Genomic DNA, 13,605 nt, shown 5'->3' with positions numbered 1-13,605 from the left:
CGGCATGGATTGGATGTATAGCGAAGCCCATGTCAGCTATCTTGACTGCAGTTGGGTCCCTCTCTCCTCTGCTGCATTCAGGTCCCTCTCCTAAAGAGAGCTACAATCTGTTTTGTTTTGTTTTTTTGTTTTTTTTTGTAGTCCATCAGCTGTGAAAATGTTTTTTTTTTTGTATCTATGTATGTATGTATATATAAATGTACATTTGTATATAATGTATATACTGTGTATATACAGGTGAATTGTATATTTATTGTCTATGCATATTTGTATGGTGGGCACGTATCAGTAAGAGAGCTACAATCTGGCTGCAATAGAGAGACGCAGTCATGACGTAATTTTGTAGGCAAACCCGGAAGTCGCGTCGCATGGGTTCCCTCGGCGTCGAGCCTATGGGATTTTTTTTTCAAATGGATTTTTGGATTATTGCTGAAAATAAGCTCTGTGTCCAATTAAAGTTTATGAAACACGTTTTGGGTGCTTAATGATGACAAGTTACTAGAATTTTGTGACTGAGAGCAATCACATGTCTCAGACGTAAATTCGGAGAGGTAAAAGCTGCATTCATGAACTCCTCGGATTTTTGAGATACCATAACGTCTAACCGTTTGTGTCCCAAAATACCTCAGCTACACGCACGATAATCATTGGTGGGGATGATGTCGTGTGAGTTGAATATTGATGGCTAAAACTGCGCCCTTGCCATGAACACTGTATCGTGATGGGCTGCTTATCATATTATATTGTGAGTTCAGTAGGGCAAGTAAATTGCAATGGATTCCTACTCAAAGAACAGAACGCCACGGGCTACTCGATGAGAAATTTGAGATACACATGCAAGAAAATTGAGAAAAATAGTTACAAATATTACTTAATTAAAGAGGAAGTGGTAGTCTGGCATGAAGGGAAAACTGAGCCTTCTCACTCCAGTACTGTAGGTGGAGATGTGCAAGCCAGCTGGGATCCACAATACTGCAGAAGAAAACATGTCAACAAAGAAAAAAATCAGGAAGCGAGCGTTTTATTTCACTAGATATCCCAATTCAATAGCTCATTTTCCAAAAACGGACGGCCGCTGATTGTTATTTTTTGGAATGTAGTCAGTTTCATTTAAAGCTATTTCACCAGCGGGATCCTGTCAGTTATGACTGCACAATGAAACGTTGCTGGTTTACTGTACACGGAAACGCCAGGGTCCTAAGGTTATGTGCCTGGCGGGTGCAGCAGCTACCATGTGTCTTCAACAAAACATGACAGGGAGTTGACCACGAACGTCCCTCCGCGTTGCTGTAGCTTTGTGCGGCTGTCATATTTCTATTGGATGTGATGCTTTAGTTAGCCGGCTAGCATGACTTAACATGAGCTAACTCGGCTGTAATCTCGTATAGTCCGTGATGAAATGGGAGACATGGGCGATGTGATCGTTCTCAGCTCGGACAATGATGATGAGGACTCTGATGTGGAGGTACTGGGCTCTTACAGTCACTTCATGACCAAGGTTGACCCGCTGCCCCTCGCAGCGGTGAAAGTAGACGTTGATGCCCTGAACGTCAGCGTCCCAAAGGTAAGCCAGCACGCGCATCAACATCAAAGAGGTTTAGTTTTAAACACGAACCAAAACGAGTTTCAATGCCTGAAGAGAACCAGCTTCCAAGCGCCTTTCCCAGCCAGGTAAAACTCCAACATAGAAAACTGAATCCATCCTCTTTTGCTGTCTTTGAGTGTCCGTATGAGGGAATATTTGTCAGGAAGCAAGTTCTCTGTTTTTGTTAGGGAAGATATGAATGGGAGGTAGTTTTTATGAAAACACACAAAAATACTTTGATTTGAAAAATAAGCTGCAACTGGTAAGCTGTTTGAAACTACTGTTCCTAATTTGAATGTTAAGTTTGTGCTGATAAGAGTGTTAAGCTGTGCGCTCTTTAGTTGCTGCACCTAGCTTAAATAATAATGTGTTAACATTAGGTTAACATGCTGCAAAGTCAGAGGGTTAGCTAACACCATTGGTGTTGTAAATGCTAGAAAGCTAGTCCAAAAGTAAAGTTGTTCATATCTTTTCCTGTGGTACATTAGTCAGTTGTTTTATTGTTCACTTTGTTGATTTTTTAGACATATGGCCATCCTTCATTGATTTGCAACTTTATCCACAACAGCCTTATACATCTAAAGCAAGAACCACGCTCATACATACATCCCAACATAGCATTGCACACATTTGTTACCACGTCAGCTTGGATTGAACAACCCAGTAAGTGTGGTATCATTGTCTTAGTATAATGCAAATCCAATTTTGGCAACATCAGAGTACTCTGGGATCTTTGGCACCCCCGGAAGGCTGGTATACACTGTGTGATTTATAGGTGTCCCAGATGAAAGATGACCATCCATGGCAATTTCTTTGGTCATGGCTCTAAAACTATGGTCCTATGTCACACCGTGAGACAGGTTGCTATTGTCATTGTCTTGTGACCAAAGATAGCCTGGTATAGAATTCTGACTGTGTCAGAAATTTGGCTATGACCTACATATACTAGCCAACCAATAGGAATGCATTAAGAAATGACATAACAGTAAACATGACACTGGTGTCAACAATAGCCTTAGAACGGCGACAATGCCAAAAAGCAGAAGTTTGTGGGATTCCGACAAGAAGGCAAAGTCTTGACCTCAGATGTTTTGTAAGCATTTGAATGCCTCAGTTATATTGGCTTTGTTGTTACTTTGCTTCTTTATTTACCACAACACTAGTGATGTGGCACACACTGATGACGTTTATTTCTCGCAAATGCCATAGCCAGCGATTCAGCGGCAATAAGTGGGAGTTGTCATTGTACAGTCTGCACACATTTAACTTAATGTTGTATCGGATTCATGTCACACAGTGTAGCTTGTCAGAAACTTATAGGTTGCTAAAAATGCACAGCCTGTAGGAGGATTATGGGTCCACTTTCTTATAAAGCACATCAGTCTGAAAGGTGCTATATGAATAAAGTTTGATTGAGTAATAAGAAGAATTGGATTCTGAATTTAGGAATTCCAATGTACAAATCCCAGTTCCCCATGAAGCTGGTCCAAGTTGTTTCCAACCAACAAAGTTGTATAAATATTTTGTCTTTGTCTTGTATTGAAATGAATATAGGTTTAATCATATTTTGGAATCCCTGCATTCTGTTTTTATTCGCATTTTACACAACATCCCACTCTTGGGGGGAAATGGGCTTTGTATATTTTGCAAGTTTACCTCACGCAAACACATCTCCCAGAGACACAGGAAAACATGCTATATCAATGGCTTGTAGTTTAAAAGAGAAATTGTGTTGATGTGTTTAAACCTTAGTTCCAATTGTTTGTTAAAACAAAAAAATGTCAATAATGTTTCTTTGTTTTTCCAGGGGTTTATTGACCTCACAGATTCAAAATGGACTCTTTCACACTTAAAGAAAAAGAGAATAAATTCCACTGTCTCAGCAGTGGTGGACCTGACCGAGGATGACACAGAAAATGTGTCAGAAGAGGTGACAGAAAATATACTATCAGACAGTTTTCTTGTGAAGGAAAGCGGGAAAAATAAAAGTCCTACAATAAACGAACAAGATGGTAACTTACAGCCAAGATCCTCAAGTGACCCAAATGCACCGCATGAGGATTGTTCGAGCCTAAAGCAGAGGCAAAAAAATTTGGATTCTCAAAACAAGCAAAAGCAGACCGCCAATGAGGATCTTTGTGCACCAGTTATACAACTAGAAAGGCTACCTTTTCTCGAGAACTATGTCACCGAACTGAAATCTTTAAATTGTTCAGTCTTGACCAAACATTGTATGCCAGTGTCATTGAACATTTGCAGACAAGAGAAAACCAGCAATAATCTGAGGACAACTTTTGCATCAAATGGTCTCGACACTGAGCCCCCACTAGACGAACCCCCTCAGATGTCTCCTGTCAGAAAGGGACAATTAGAGAACAGTGACGAATTTAAAAGCAAGCAGTTATATACTGAAATATCTCAGAGTGAAGATATAAGGGATGACTTTCACTCAGACATGCCCACCCCCTCTCCATCGTGGCCTCTTTCATCAGAGAAAAATGTACATGGTCCCTTTCAAAGTAAGCTCCCCTGTTCCAATCCAGAAAAGCTGATATCAGATAAAGCAGAATCAGTACAATGCCTTTTATCTCATCTTTCAAGTAACCAATCTCTGGCAACCAGACTAACCCTTCCTGAGCCTAATGACCTGGACTGTCTGCACCAAAGAAGTCCAAAATCTCAGGACCTCATGAGCCAGGATGGCCCATTGCCCACTTCTGAACATACAGAAGCTGAGAAAACATGTGAATGGGAAACGATGGATGTTAAGGCCGATGAGGAATCAAACAGTTCTGACCTCCTACACTGGAACATCCCAAATGAACCTCCTTTGTCAGGACCTCTAACTGAGGCCATGGATAGCAGATCTGGAAGCTGGTACCATGGGCAGGATCAAGGAAGTGACAGTCCACGGTCTTTCTTTTGTGAAGAGGGAATTGATGGAGAACAAGTTAACACAGAGAACCGATTTGAGATGGACTTCAGGGAAGCCAGTGGAGAGGACAGGCATTTTGTGTGCCCAGTTACACTTAAGAAAATAATGTCCGGACAAGCTCAAGCTCTGGTGAGACACATTTTCCAGCCATTCTCAGCCAGTTGTAGTATGCTGTGTCCCACTCTGATAGCTAATTCTGTAGTACACGGAAGATACATGTACCCATTTCGCCAATTTTCCCAACTTCTAAATACAATGATCTTATTTGGGTGTTTTATTCTCAGTAGATGACAACTGGTAAGATGGCAAAAAGATCCAGCAGGTGTCAAACTGTGAATTATGCAATGAGAACCCATTTACATTCATTTTCAAAAATACTATCTTAATGTCATTAGAGCTTGGAAATCAATATTATTTGTAATAACCCTTTTTCAAATTATAGCTTTCTCTATATTTACACACTCTCCCCCAGTCACACCAACACCCCTATAAAAGTCCAGGGGCTTGTAAAAGTAACAGTTCAAAAGTACATCAACCAAGTGGTCTGTTATGGGAGGAGGGCTATTCCACAGTTGAGGGGCCATGACTGAGAAAGCATGGTCACCACAGTTACATTATTTTGGGGTTATGCTACTCTTAGAGCAAAAAGTCAAGCAGCTCAACTTTATTCAACTGCCTGAAAAGCAATCACTAGATCAGCCCATTTTTTTAGTAGAATGTGGTTTATCTGAGTAGACATTCAACCGACAATGGAATGGAATGGCTTCCATGCAATAGATATACATACTGATTTAAGTAAAAGTTAGAGTGGTTTCTTATTTTATTTTGTTTTATTTTATTTATCTAAAGAAACCACTTATACATTTTCCACAAAATATTGTGGAGCTCTTCCCAAGTGAAATCATCAATGTTGTGTTGTTTAGAAAAGAGTTGGAAGATATTTTTTCTGTCTGCCAAATGCTGCATTTTTTTTAGTTATTTTCACTACTGTAGTTGTCATTCACCACATTTAGAATACCAAGATTAAAATATTTTATTTGGAAATGTTTATAAAATCAAGCAAACATATTTTCATTTAATTTTATGTAAAAACAAACCTATAAACAGCAGAACTAGAGAACAACCTAGCTTTGCCATGGCCTATTAAATTTTCCCAGAACTGAATGTCTTTTTCATAGCTGGTGAAATTCTGTGTGAATGTGGACTTTTTGAAATGTGTTACAAACAAGTTATTCACCTAGCCACCTACAGGTAAAATTACAGAAAAAACACAGGCCACACTTTGGTACTTACTTTACATGTTTAGGGCTGTCAAATGACTGCAATTTTTAAATGTGATAAATCTGGGTATTTTTGGAGATTATAATCCTTTTATTTTGCATTTTGAAATTCCAGTATTTTACATTTAAATCTTTTATTGTTTCATCTTTATATTTTTGTACTGTCATAAACTTAGGGTATTTACTTCCTAACCCTAACAGCCCTAACATTTATATTTTTTCTGTCACTCCCATTACTCACACTTGTGTATTCCACGCCAGATACATGACATGGCTTTAACAACCAACAAATAAGAAAACCCACAACCAAAACAAACCACAAACTTACTACAGAACCACCGTTTTTAATGTAATAAACATATTAAGTTTTTCACAAGTAATAGCAGTTGCCTACAAGTTTTAGTTAAAGTTATGTGCATGCACTTTGCAAACTGGTACTCCAATGCAAATAAAATGTGCACACAGGGTAACTAAATCATGCCCCAGTCATTAATAAGTGTAAGCAAATTATTAAAGTGCATGTGCAATTTATAAACCAGGTGCACAAATCAGAAGTGTAGATTTGTTTAAGCCAAACATCTACCATAAAAACTTCAGTCAAAGTAAAGGTAACATAAAATATATCCCTTTCTTGTGGCTGGGAACTTTTCAGATAGATGTAGGTAGGAATCCCAACAATAGGATAGCAAACAATGCATTATGTTTAAAGTAGGGAACTGCTTTTATGTTTGTATTACATTTGTAGGATTAATGCATTAAAGGCTACAGATCTGTATCTGCTTTGGGTTTGTTGTGTTTTTTCCAGCTGTAATTATGGTGGTAGGTGTTAATGTGTGTGTGTATGTGTTTTTTTTTTAATCAAGATTGATGAAAAAGAAGAAGGTTTAGGATCCCCGGAGGTGATATGCAGTCATAGCCTGAACCTGGTTAACTGTACCATTGATGTAAACTACCCAGAGGGCACTCTGCAACTACTGTCTGACCTGCTGCAGCCTGGTTTTTACCCTCCCAAAGATATCATCGTCCACCTGCTACGAGGCATTGTGCTTGACCCACAGTGTCCTTATCACCTGTGTGTGCAGGCCTTTGGTCTGCTGATGAAGACACAGAGGTAAGGGAACCAGAGCAATAAGAGTTAATCATAATGATTTCTTTTTAGACTCTACCCCCTTTTAAATCTGTCATTAAATTAAACAACACCGACAACTGCTCTCTGATTGCAGACACCACATAGCTGATAAAAAAACAGTCCCATGGGACTGGGAGTTAGTGACTTCATGCATGGACAATCAGGTACTTCAAAATCTATGAATACTCAACAAAGCTGGGTGAGCATTACCATTAGTGTTGTTTTACTGGGCTATATAAAATGTGTAATTGGTTCTTCTATTGTAAAATGGTTTTGCCTAATGTGCTGAAGTACTGTGAAGCTGGGATGCATTTTTCTGTTCCCACTGAAGTCTTGTATCTCAGGTTAATTTGCCCTGTGGGTTTTTGTGTTTATAATGTTTTCAAGAACTTTTTTGTGAGTCAGTGTAATCCAAAAGCAATTGGAGTCATCTCAAAACATGATATTTCAGATACTGCCTGCTGGGGGAAAAAAGATTTGATCTTTGTGTATGTCAGTGTAACTCTTCCCTAATGTGAGATAATGTGTCTGTGGCTTCTATAGGATGACTCCAAGAGACATCGGACCGAGGTTGTGCGCATGCTCCTGGAGTACACTGTGCAGACTTTGGAGGATGACTTCCGGGCAAAATGTTCTTCCTCTACCGTCCGACACTCCATTGCAAAGGCAACACTGTCATGTGATCAGCAGTTCTCTAATGTCAGGTGAGTTCCTCTTAACAGGGATGTGTAAAATAGGAGGCATTGCACATCACACAGTATCGTGTCCTTTATAAAACTGTTTATTTGAACTGATGAAAAGGCAAGTTTTTCTTGTGCTGACCAGTTGTTTTGTTTAAAGGGGACATATTTTACCCTTTTAAGACAAGTTTATATTGTTCTCAGAGGTCCCAAAAACATGCCTGTCAAGTTTGTTGCTGAAAAAACACTCCAGTATTGGATTTTTGCATGTCTAAAAAGCCCTCTGTTTCAGCCCTTCCCATAACGAGCTGTTTCTGTGTCTGTGGCTTTAAATGTTAATGAGCTGTCTGACTCCGCTCCTGACCACACCCCTCTCAGGAAATGGATGTGGCACTCCTGATGTTACAATGTTACAGACACTTTTATCCAAAATTAAGGACCTGACTGGGACTTGAACCATCAGTCTCTCAGATCAAAGTCATTAGGGTAACCCACTGAGCTATTTAGCATCTCAGCTGGCAGCAGAGAGGAAGATGAAGAGAGAAGGGTGGAACTTTCTTCCAAGTGGGGAGGGCCAACCAAACCTGGGGGCGGGTGCTTACTCCCCACATGACATCATGAGGTTAAAATCTGAGAACGGCTTGTTTCAGCACACATTTTCTGAAAGAGAAGTGAATGGATTTTTCTGGTACTTGAGGGGATTGTGGACAGGGCTGGGGCACATATTTTTGTTGGAAAAGTCTAAAAAAGTGATTTTTGCATATGTCCCCTTTTATGCTGGTATTAAAGGAGGAAATTAACTAATTACATCTACTGAAATTACTGTAATGGAATTGCTTTTCTGTCTTTTTGTACTTTCTTGTAGTTTTACTTTTACTTTGGCATGTGTTGAAAGAAGTATTGCACTTGACTACACTTTAAAAACATCAAGTACTGAGTAAAAAAATGGAGTCAAAACAAGGAGGTGCTGCCTTACTGTTAGGTATCAAAAGTAGATACTCAGTAATTTAAGTAAACTTTAAATTGAGTACTTTTTACTTTACTTTACTTACTTTTACTTAAGTGCAATAGTCTCGTAATTTTTTTCTACAGTCACATTCACAGGCTGACTGAAATGATTGAATACAGAGCACTCTTGACTTGATTTTTAAACTTCAAAACATAGTTACACTAAATGTTTTTAAATCCTTTTACTATGTATCAACAACCTAACAAAAATGAGCATGTTTAATTAAGGGGATCAGACCAAAATGCATTACCAGTTAACACAAGCCATATTTTTGTTCCTGTCGTTGCAGTGACACAATTCCCTATTTGTCTTAACAGTGGCATCTCACATTCCTATTCCTTATGTTTCATTCTGTGTAGATGTTAGGTGCTGTTGAATGTTTAACAATGACTGTTGTTAGATGTGTGACTGTACAGTACATTACCATACTCATTTGCCTTGAAGCTGTTCTGTGAAAACAAAACTTCAGCACTGTAAGCTCTTCTCATTATCAAATAAACGAGCAATATTAGAAATCAGTCTTTGATTACCTGTTCACATCATAGTTTATGAATAACAACTTCTACAGGTTTCTATTTTAATTACATTTTCAAGGGATAAACTGTTATCTGTTTGATTGCCAGGGACGTTGTCAAATGGCTTTTTTCTGCCATCATAAAATCAACGGAAAATGGAGTGAGTAGAGAAGCAGCCAGAGAAAGAGATGAACAAATCAGGTAAGTAACAAGGAAAATAAATAAATGCACCTTTTTATAATCAGTGGTTTTCAGCCTGAGCAAAATGAAATAATGCAATTTTTTAATAAACTCAATTTTTCTTATATTCTTGTCTGTCATTTCCATTTTCAAGTTTATTTCCCCTTTATTCCCCTGTAGAATAGTATACATCCTCCAGAGGATGCTGTCCTTGGCTCTGGAGGTGGACTGCTCTCCAACTCTCAGCTCTGCCAAACTGTCCCAGGAGCTTTTCCATATGCTCATCGGAAATGAGCCCCAACGGCCCCAACGAGCACACAGGTGAGGAGGAGGAGGGATGGGGTTTAATGTTAATCTTTTAAGGTCCCACCAGAAAAAAACAGTCTCTACATTATTTCTGTAGCCCTTCATCCTACATTGATGGATGATTCTTTTGCTCAAAAATGACCAAAATATCCCTTAGTGTATATATTTAGGGCAATAATTTAGTGTGTGAATCTACTTTTTCAGAATAAATCACCGTAAATATATTTACAGTATATATGTTCTGGTTAAATGATCTGTTTCTGACACTCAGGATGTTGTTGCTGGAGTGCCTGCAGAGTCAACTGTTGAGATGTAAGCTGCTGGAACATCTGTTGGACTATGTATGTCCAGTGAAAACTCCTGTGCCCATGTCTCTCAGTCTTTTATTGCACTTTCTGAAGAACTGCACTCTGGAACCTGACCCTTCGGTGAATATCATGCATCTCATTACATCTTCATGTGTTTGACCAGTAACATTTCTAAATCAAGAAATTTTATTATTAAAATGATTTAACCCAAATCTTAACCTCTATGTTTTCAACAACATACGGCTATACAATTCAACTGAGCCATGATTGAATTCTTTAGGATGGCACTGAAAGGTGGAAGAGGTGGGAAGAGTTGGTCCATCTTCTTTGGATGTTGCTGCTTAGCTACAACAAAGCAATGAAAGGTGAGATTTGGTAAACGTCAGCATGTTGTACAACATGATGTGTAGCCATAATCATGAAAAACCATGAAATACCTTTAGGACTGGGTGCCATGAGGATTTTAATGAAACAGATTGAATGACCCTAATAAAGACCACAAGTTGAAATTATTTGATCTTAATTTAAAGTTCTCTAAATATAAGTGTTGTTTGAGCTGTCTGTTTTCCTCAATGATACCGACACTGAAACTGATTTACCAATTATGTCTGTATTTTATGCATGTTAGGGTCTTTTTGGTGCACTTGGATTTCACAACAGAATATAAGGGGGCACAAGCTTTTCTGACTGGAAACCTGATATTTTTATATTGCCACTGATCAAGAAAAGCATCATATGTTTATCTCTTTATGTCTTTTATGTTTAAACAGAAGGCTCTTGCTGTTTTACATTTGAACTTTTTAAGAATAATAGAAAAGGGATGCATTGAGGATTTCATTTCAGTATCCACCGAAGTTGCTGCACTTTTCCAGATGTATAGGGTTTTTTAATTGTTTTATGTGGTTTTGGCTGTTTCCCAATTCACATATAAATATCTTTACAGATTAATAATTTATCTGTGTAGTCAATGATTGTGGCTAAGGAGAGACACATTTTGGATTATGCTGGAGCCATTCACATTGTATGGTTTAATTTGCTCATTTTTCATTAGCTTCTTCAAAGCATAAGTAAACCCCCAGCTCAGAGCTAACTCCGCCCACTTCAGTAATTAAAAAAAAATGCACAGACAGTGAGCAGTTTGGTCCTAAGAGGAGGGAGGGGAAAAGGACGGGGTTTTCCAGATGAGCCAGGAGTGACAGTGAAGTCCCCTTGCTTGTAAGTGACACAGAGTCCCGCAGCACTGCTGCCTCAGAGCAATCTTTTGAGGTGGAGGATTTTTCCCCTCCAGAGTCCTCTGAAGCAGGCTCCTGTGTGGTGGTGGTGGACTATGGAGGTCCTGAGCACTACCTGTTTGGGCCGTTGGCTCCAGCACCGGCGTTACTAAAGCTGGAGCTCTCAGAGCCAAGGCAGTGCAGGAGAGGATGGGAGCGGTCTCTGAATGGTAAAGTCGGTTAGAGGCGGTAACGTTCGACCTTTTTATATAAAGTTTGTGACATAGAAACCTACCAAGAGTAGGTTTTTATGTCACATAAGCCACGCCTTTTCAGAAAAGAATTTTCAAAGCAGATGTCCGTTTGAGCTAATTAAAAGCCATAAAATGCAGATTTTTATCAGTTTGGTGCAAATGTCAGAAATAACACCAGCATTGATGTGTTTTATCATAGTTCAGTCAGATACTTCAGTGTACAGCTGAAAAAAATCTTAACGTGTTCACTACTTTTTTAATTGTTTTGTGTTATTTAGCAAAGATTTTTTTAATACTGCAGTATTTTCTTGTGCTTTATTTTGAAAGACTTTGTAGTCTTGCACCAGGTAAGGTGTATATAGATTTGCAGATAAGCAGGATGGCTGGGTATCAGATAAGTTTTTTTTTCAAACAAGAACTCAGAAAATCACAAGAGAAAAATGCAAGGATGCTAATTTTCAAGACAATTTGTTGGACAAACACAGATCAAACTGGGAATTTCTTTGCATGGATGTTGACATTTTTTTGTTTTTTAATTGACAAGAGCAAACAGCAAATGCAGATAGAGTTCCTGTAGCCATGAAGCCCAGTATTTGCAAACAAGACTAACAGATACCAACTGTCAGTATTTTGCAACTTGTCTGGAACTGAAACTACGTAGTCAAGAACCTGTCCTTAATACTTGAACATGAATTATTGTTCTCACATAAATTTTGTGACTATGAAGATATTCAAAGTCTCAAAATAAATCTCAGAATTATATAATCAGGGGTCATCATACACAACTTCATTATCTTCCTTGTTTTTCTGTTAAATCTAAAAAGGTAACCAGATTGAGCCTGTTAGATTCAAAGCCAATGTCTTTATTGGCGAGGTCAGCTTTCCATCGTCCTGCAAAGCCATATGGGATTGTACTGAGCTGTTTTATTGGAGCCTTTTTTGTTCAGCACTGAAGAAAGGGGGAAAAGCTGGAGTTCTTACTTTGGTTAAAACCATCAAACAAGAAATGGAGTGTACTTACCATTTTTTTCTGTCTTCTCTTCTCTTTGATATTCTTTGTTGTCCACCTCGTATTTTCCTGCATGTGTGTTTTTGTCTGTGCTTCATCGCTTTCTCTCTGAATGAATAAATGTATTGATAAATCAAAATGATGTATATTTTTTACATTGTTGTGCTTTTTATCTGTTGTCATGTCATGACTTCTGCTCCTTACCTTCAAGGCCATCCATAACATTACCCCTCCCACCTCCTGCACACCAACACTTCCTCTTGCACTCTCAGGTCCTCTATCCACCCCACCTGCCTGCTCAACCACTATGGGTTGTAGAGCCTTTGGCTGCTCTGCTTCCCTCTTCTCTCTTTCCACTGGACATCTTTAATGTCAACTCTCTCTATTCTCAAATCTTGTCTCTAATCTTTTACAAACTATCGTATTAAGTCTAGTTATTTTTTCCTTCAAAATTGTGTCATTTATTTACGCTGTGTTTGCGTCTTGTTTTAAATTTGCCTTGAAAGGCGACCTTGTGTGCTATAAAAGGCGCCCATGAATTTAATGTGTCACTATTATTATAATTGAAAATATGTCTGTGGCATTTAAAATCTGATTTAAATGTATATTAGTGCATCATAAACACAGGTTACAGTTGCTTAACCTTGTACAGTACACTAGCAAAGTATTCTGCTATACTTGAAGTCACCTCACTGTCCCAAGCCTACCTTTGTAACTCGACTTCTCCATTTACAGGCTATCTCTGCAGTACAGTTGGGAAACAGAGGGACATAGTTGGCACCCTGGTCTACAGACAGGATGACATGGTTTCCAAAACTGACGTTCATGAAGCTATAGAGGCCTTTCTTTCAAGATCCAAAGCTGACTTAGGCCAGGACTTGCCTCTTCATGTGGAAGAGTCGCTTGGTTATCTACAGGATTACCTGCTCGATGTCTGTCAGTGTTAATTAAAGAAATAACCTCTTTGTTACTATCATTCCCTTTATGAACTGCAGTGTTTTAATTTTATATGTATAAAGTTATATGAATAGACTTGAACAAGTTTGTATTTTTGGTAAAGACAGACCATGTTTGTTTTTATAAATCAAAATTAATTAAATCTATTTTTTTCTAAATTATCAAGTTGTCCTACCTCTACAAAGATGCATTCACAATACTTGTGTTTTGATTGAAGAGGCAGCCATGGGTAATAGGTATATTGCTG

General features: G+C 38.5%; 1 protein-coding gene across 2 annotated transcripts; it reads left to right on the top strand.

The window, feature by feature from the left end:
- Positions 1 to 983: 983 nt before the first annotated feature.
- simc1 (SUMO interacting motifs containing 1) lies at positions 984 to 13,519 on the top strand. 2 transcript variants are annotated; one of them, XM_041796954.1, is made up of 10 exons: positions 984 to 1,564; positions 3,393 to 4,649; positions 6,664 to 6,911; positions 7,024 to 7,093; positions 7,473 to 7,633; positions 9,242 to 9,334; positions 9,494 to 9,634; positions 9,891 to 10,047; positions 10,208 to 10,292; positions 13,137 to 13,519. In XM_041796954.1, the coding sequence occupies exons 1-10, from the start codon at positions 1,400 to 1,402 to the stop codon at positions 13,346 to 13,348; spliced, it is 2,589 nt and encodes an 862-aa protein (XP_041652888.1). In that variant the 5' UTR covers positions 984 to 1,399; the 3' UTR covers positions 13,349 to 13,519. The 2 variants fall into 2 exon arrangements, with proteins under 2 accessions (XP_041652888.1, XP_041652889.1); XM_041796955.1 differs by lacking the exon at positions 3,393 to 4,649.
- Positions 13,520 to 13,605: the final 86 nt, after the last annotated feature.

This window comes from Cheilinus undulatus, linkage group 10 (assembly GCF_018320785.1).
Source record: "Cheilinus undulatus linkage group 10, ASM1832078v1, whole genome shotgun sequence".
NCBI classification, from domain to species: domain Eukaryota; kingdom Metazoa; phylum Chordata; class Actinopteri; order Labriformes; family Labridae; genus Cheilinus; species Cheilinus undulatus.
This window is presented reverse-complemented; position numbering and strand designations above follow the sequence as displayed.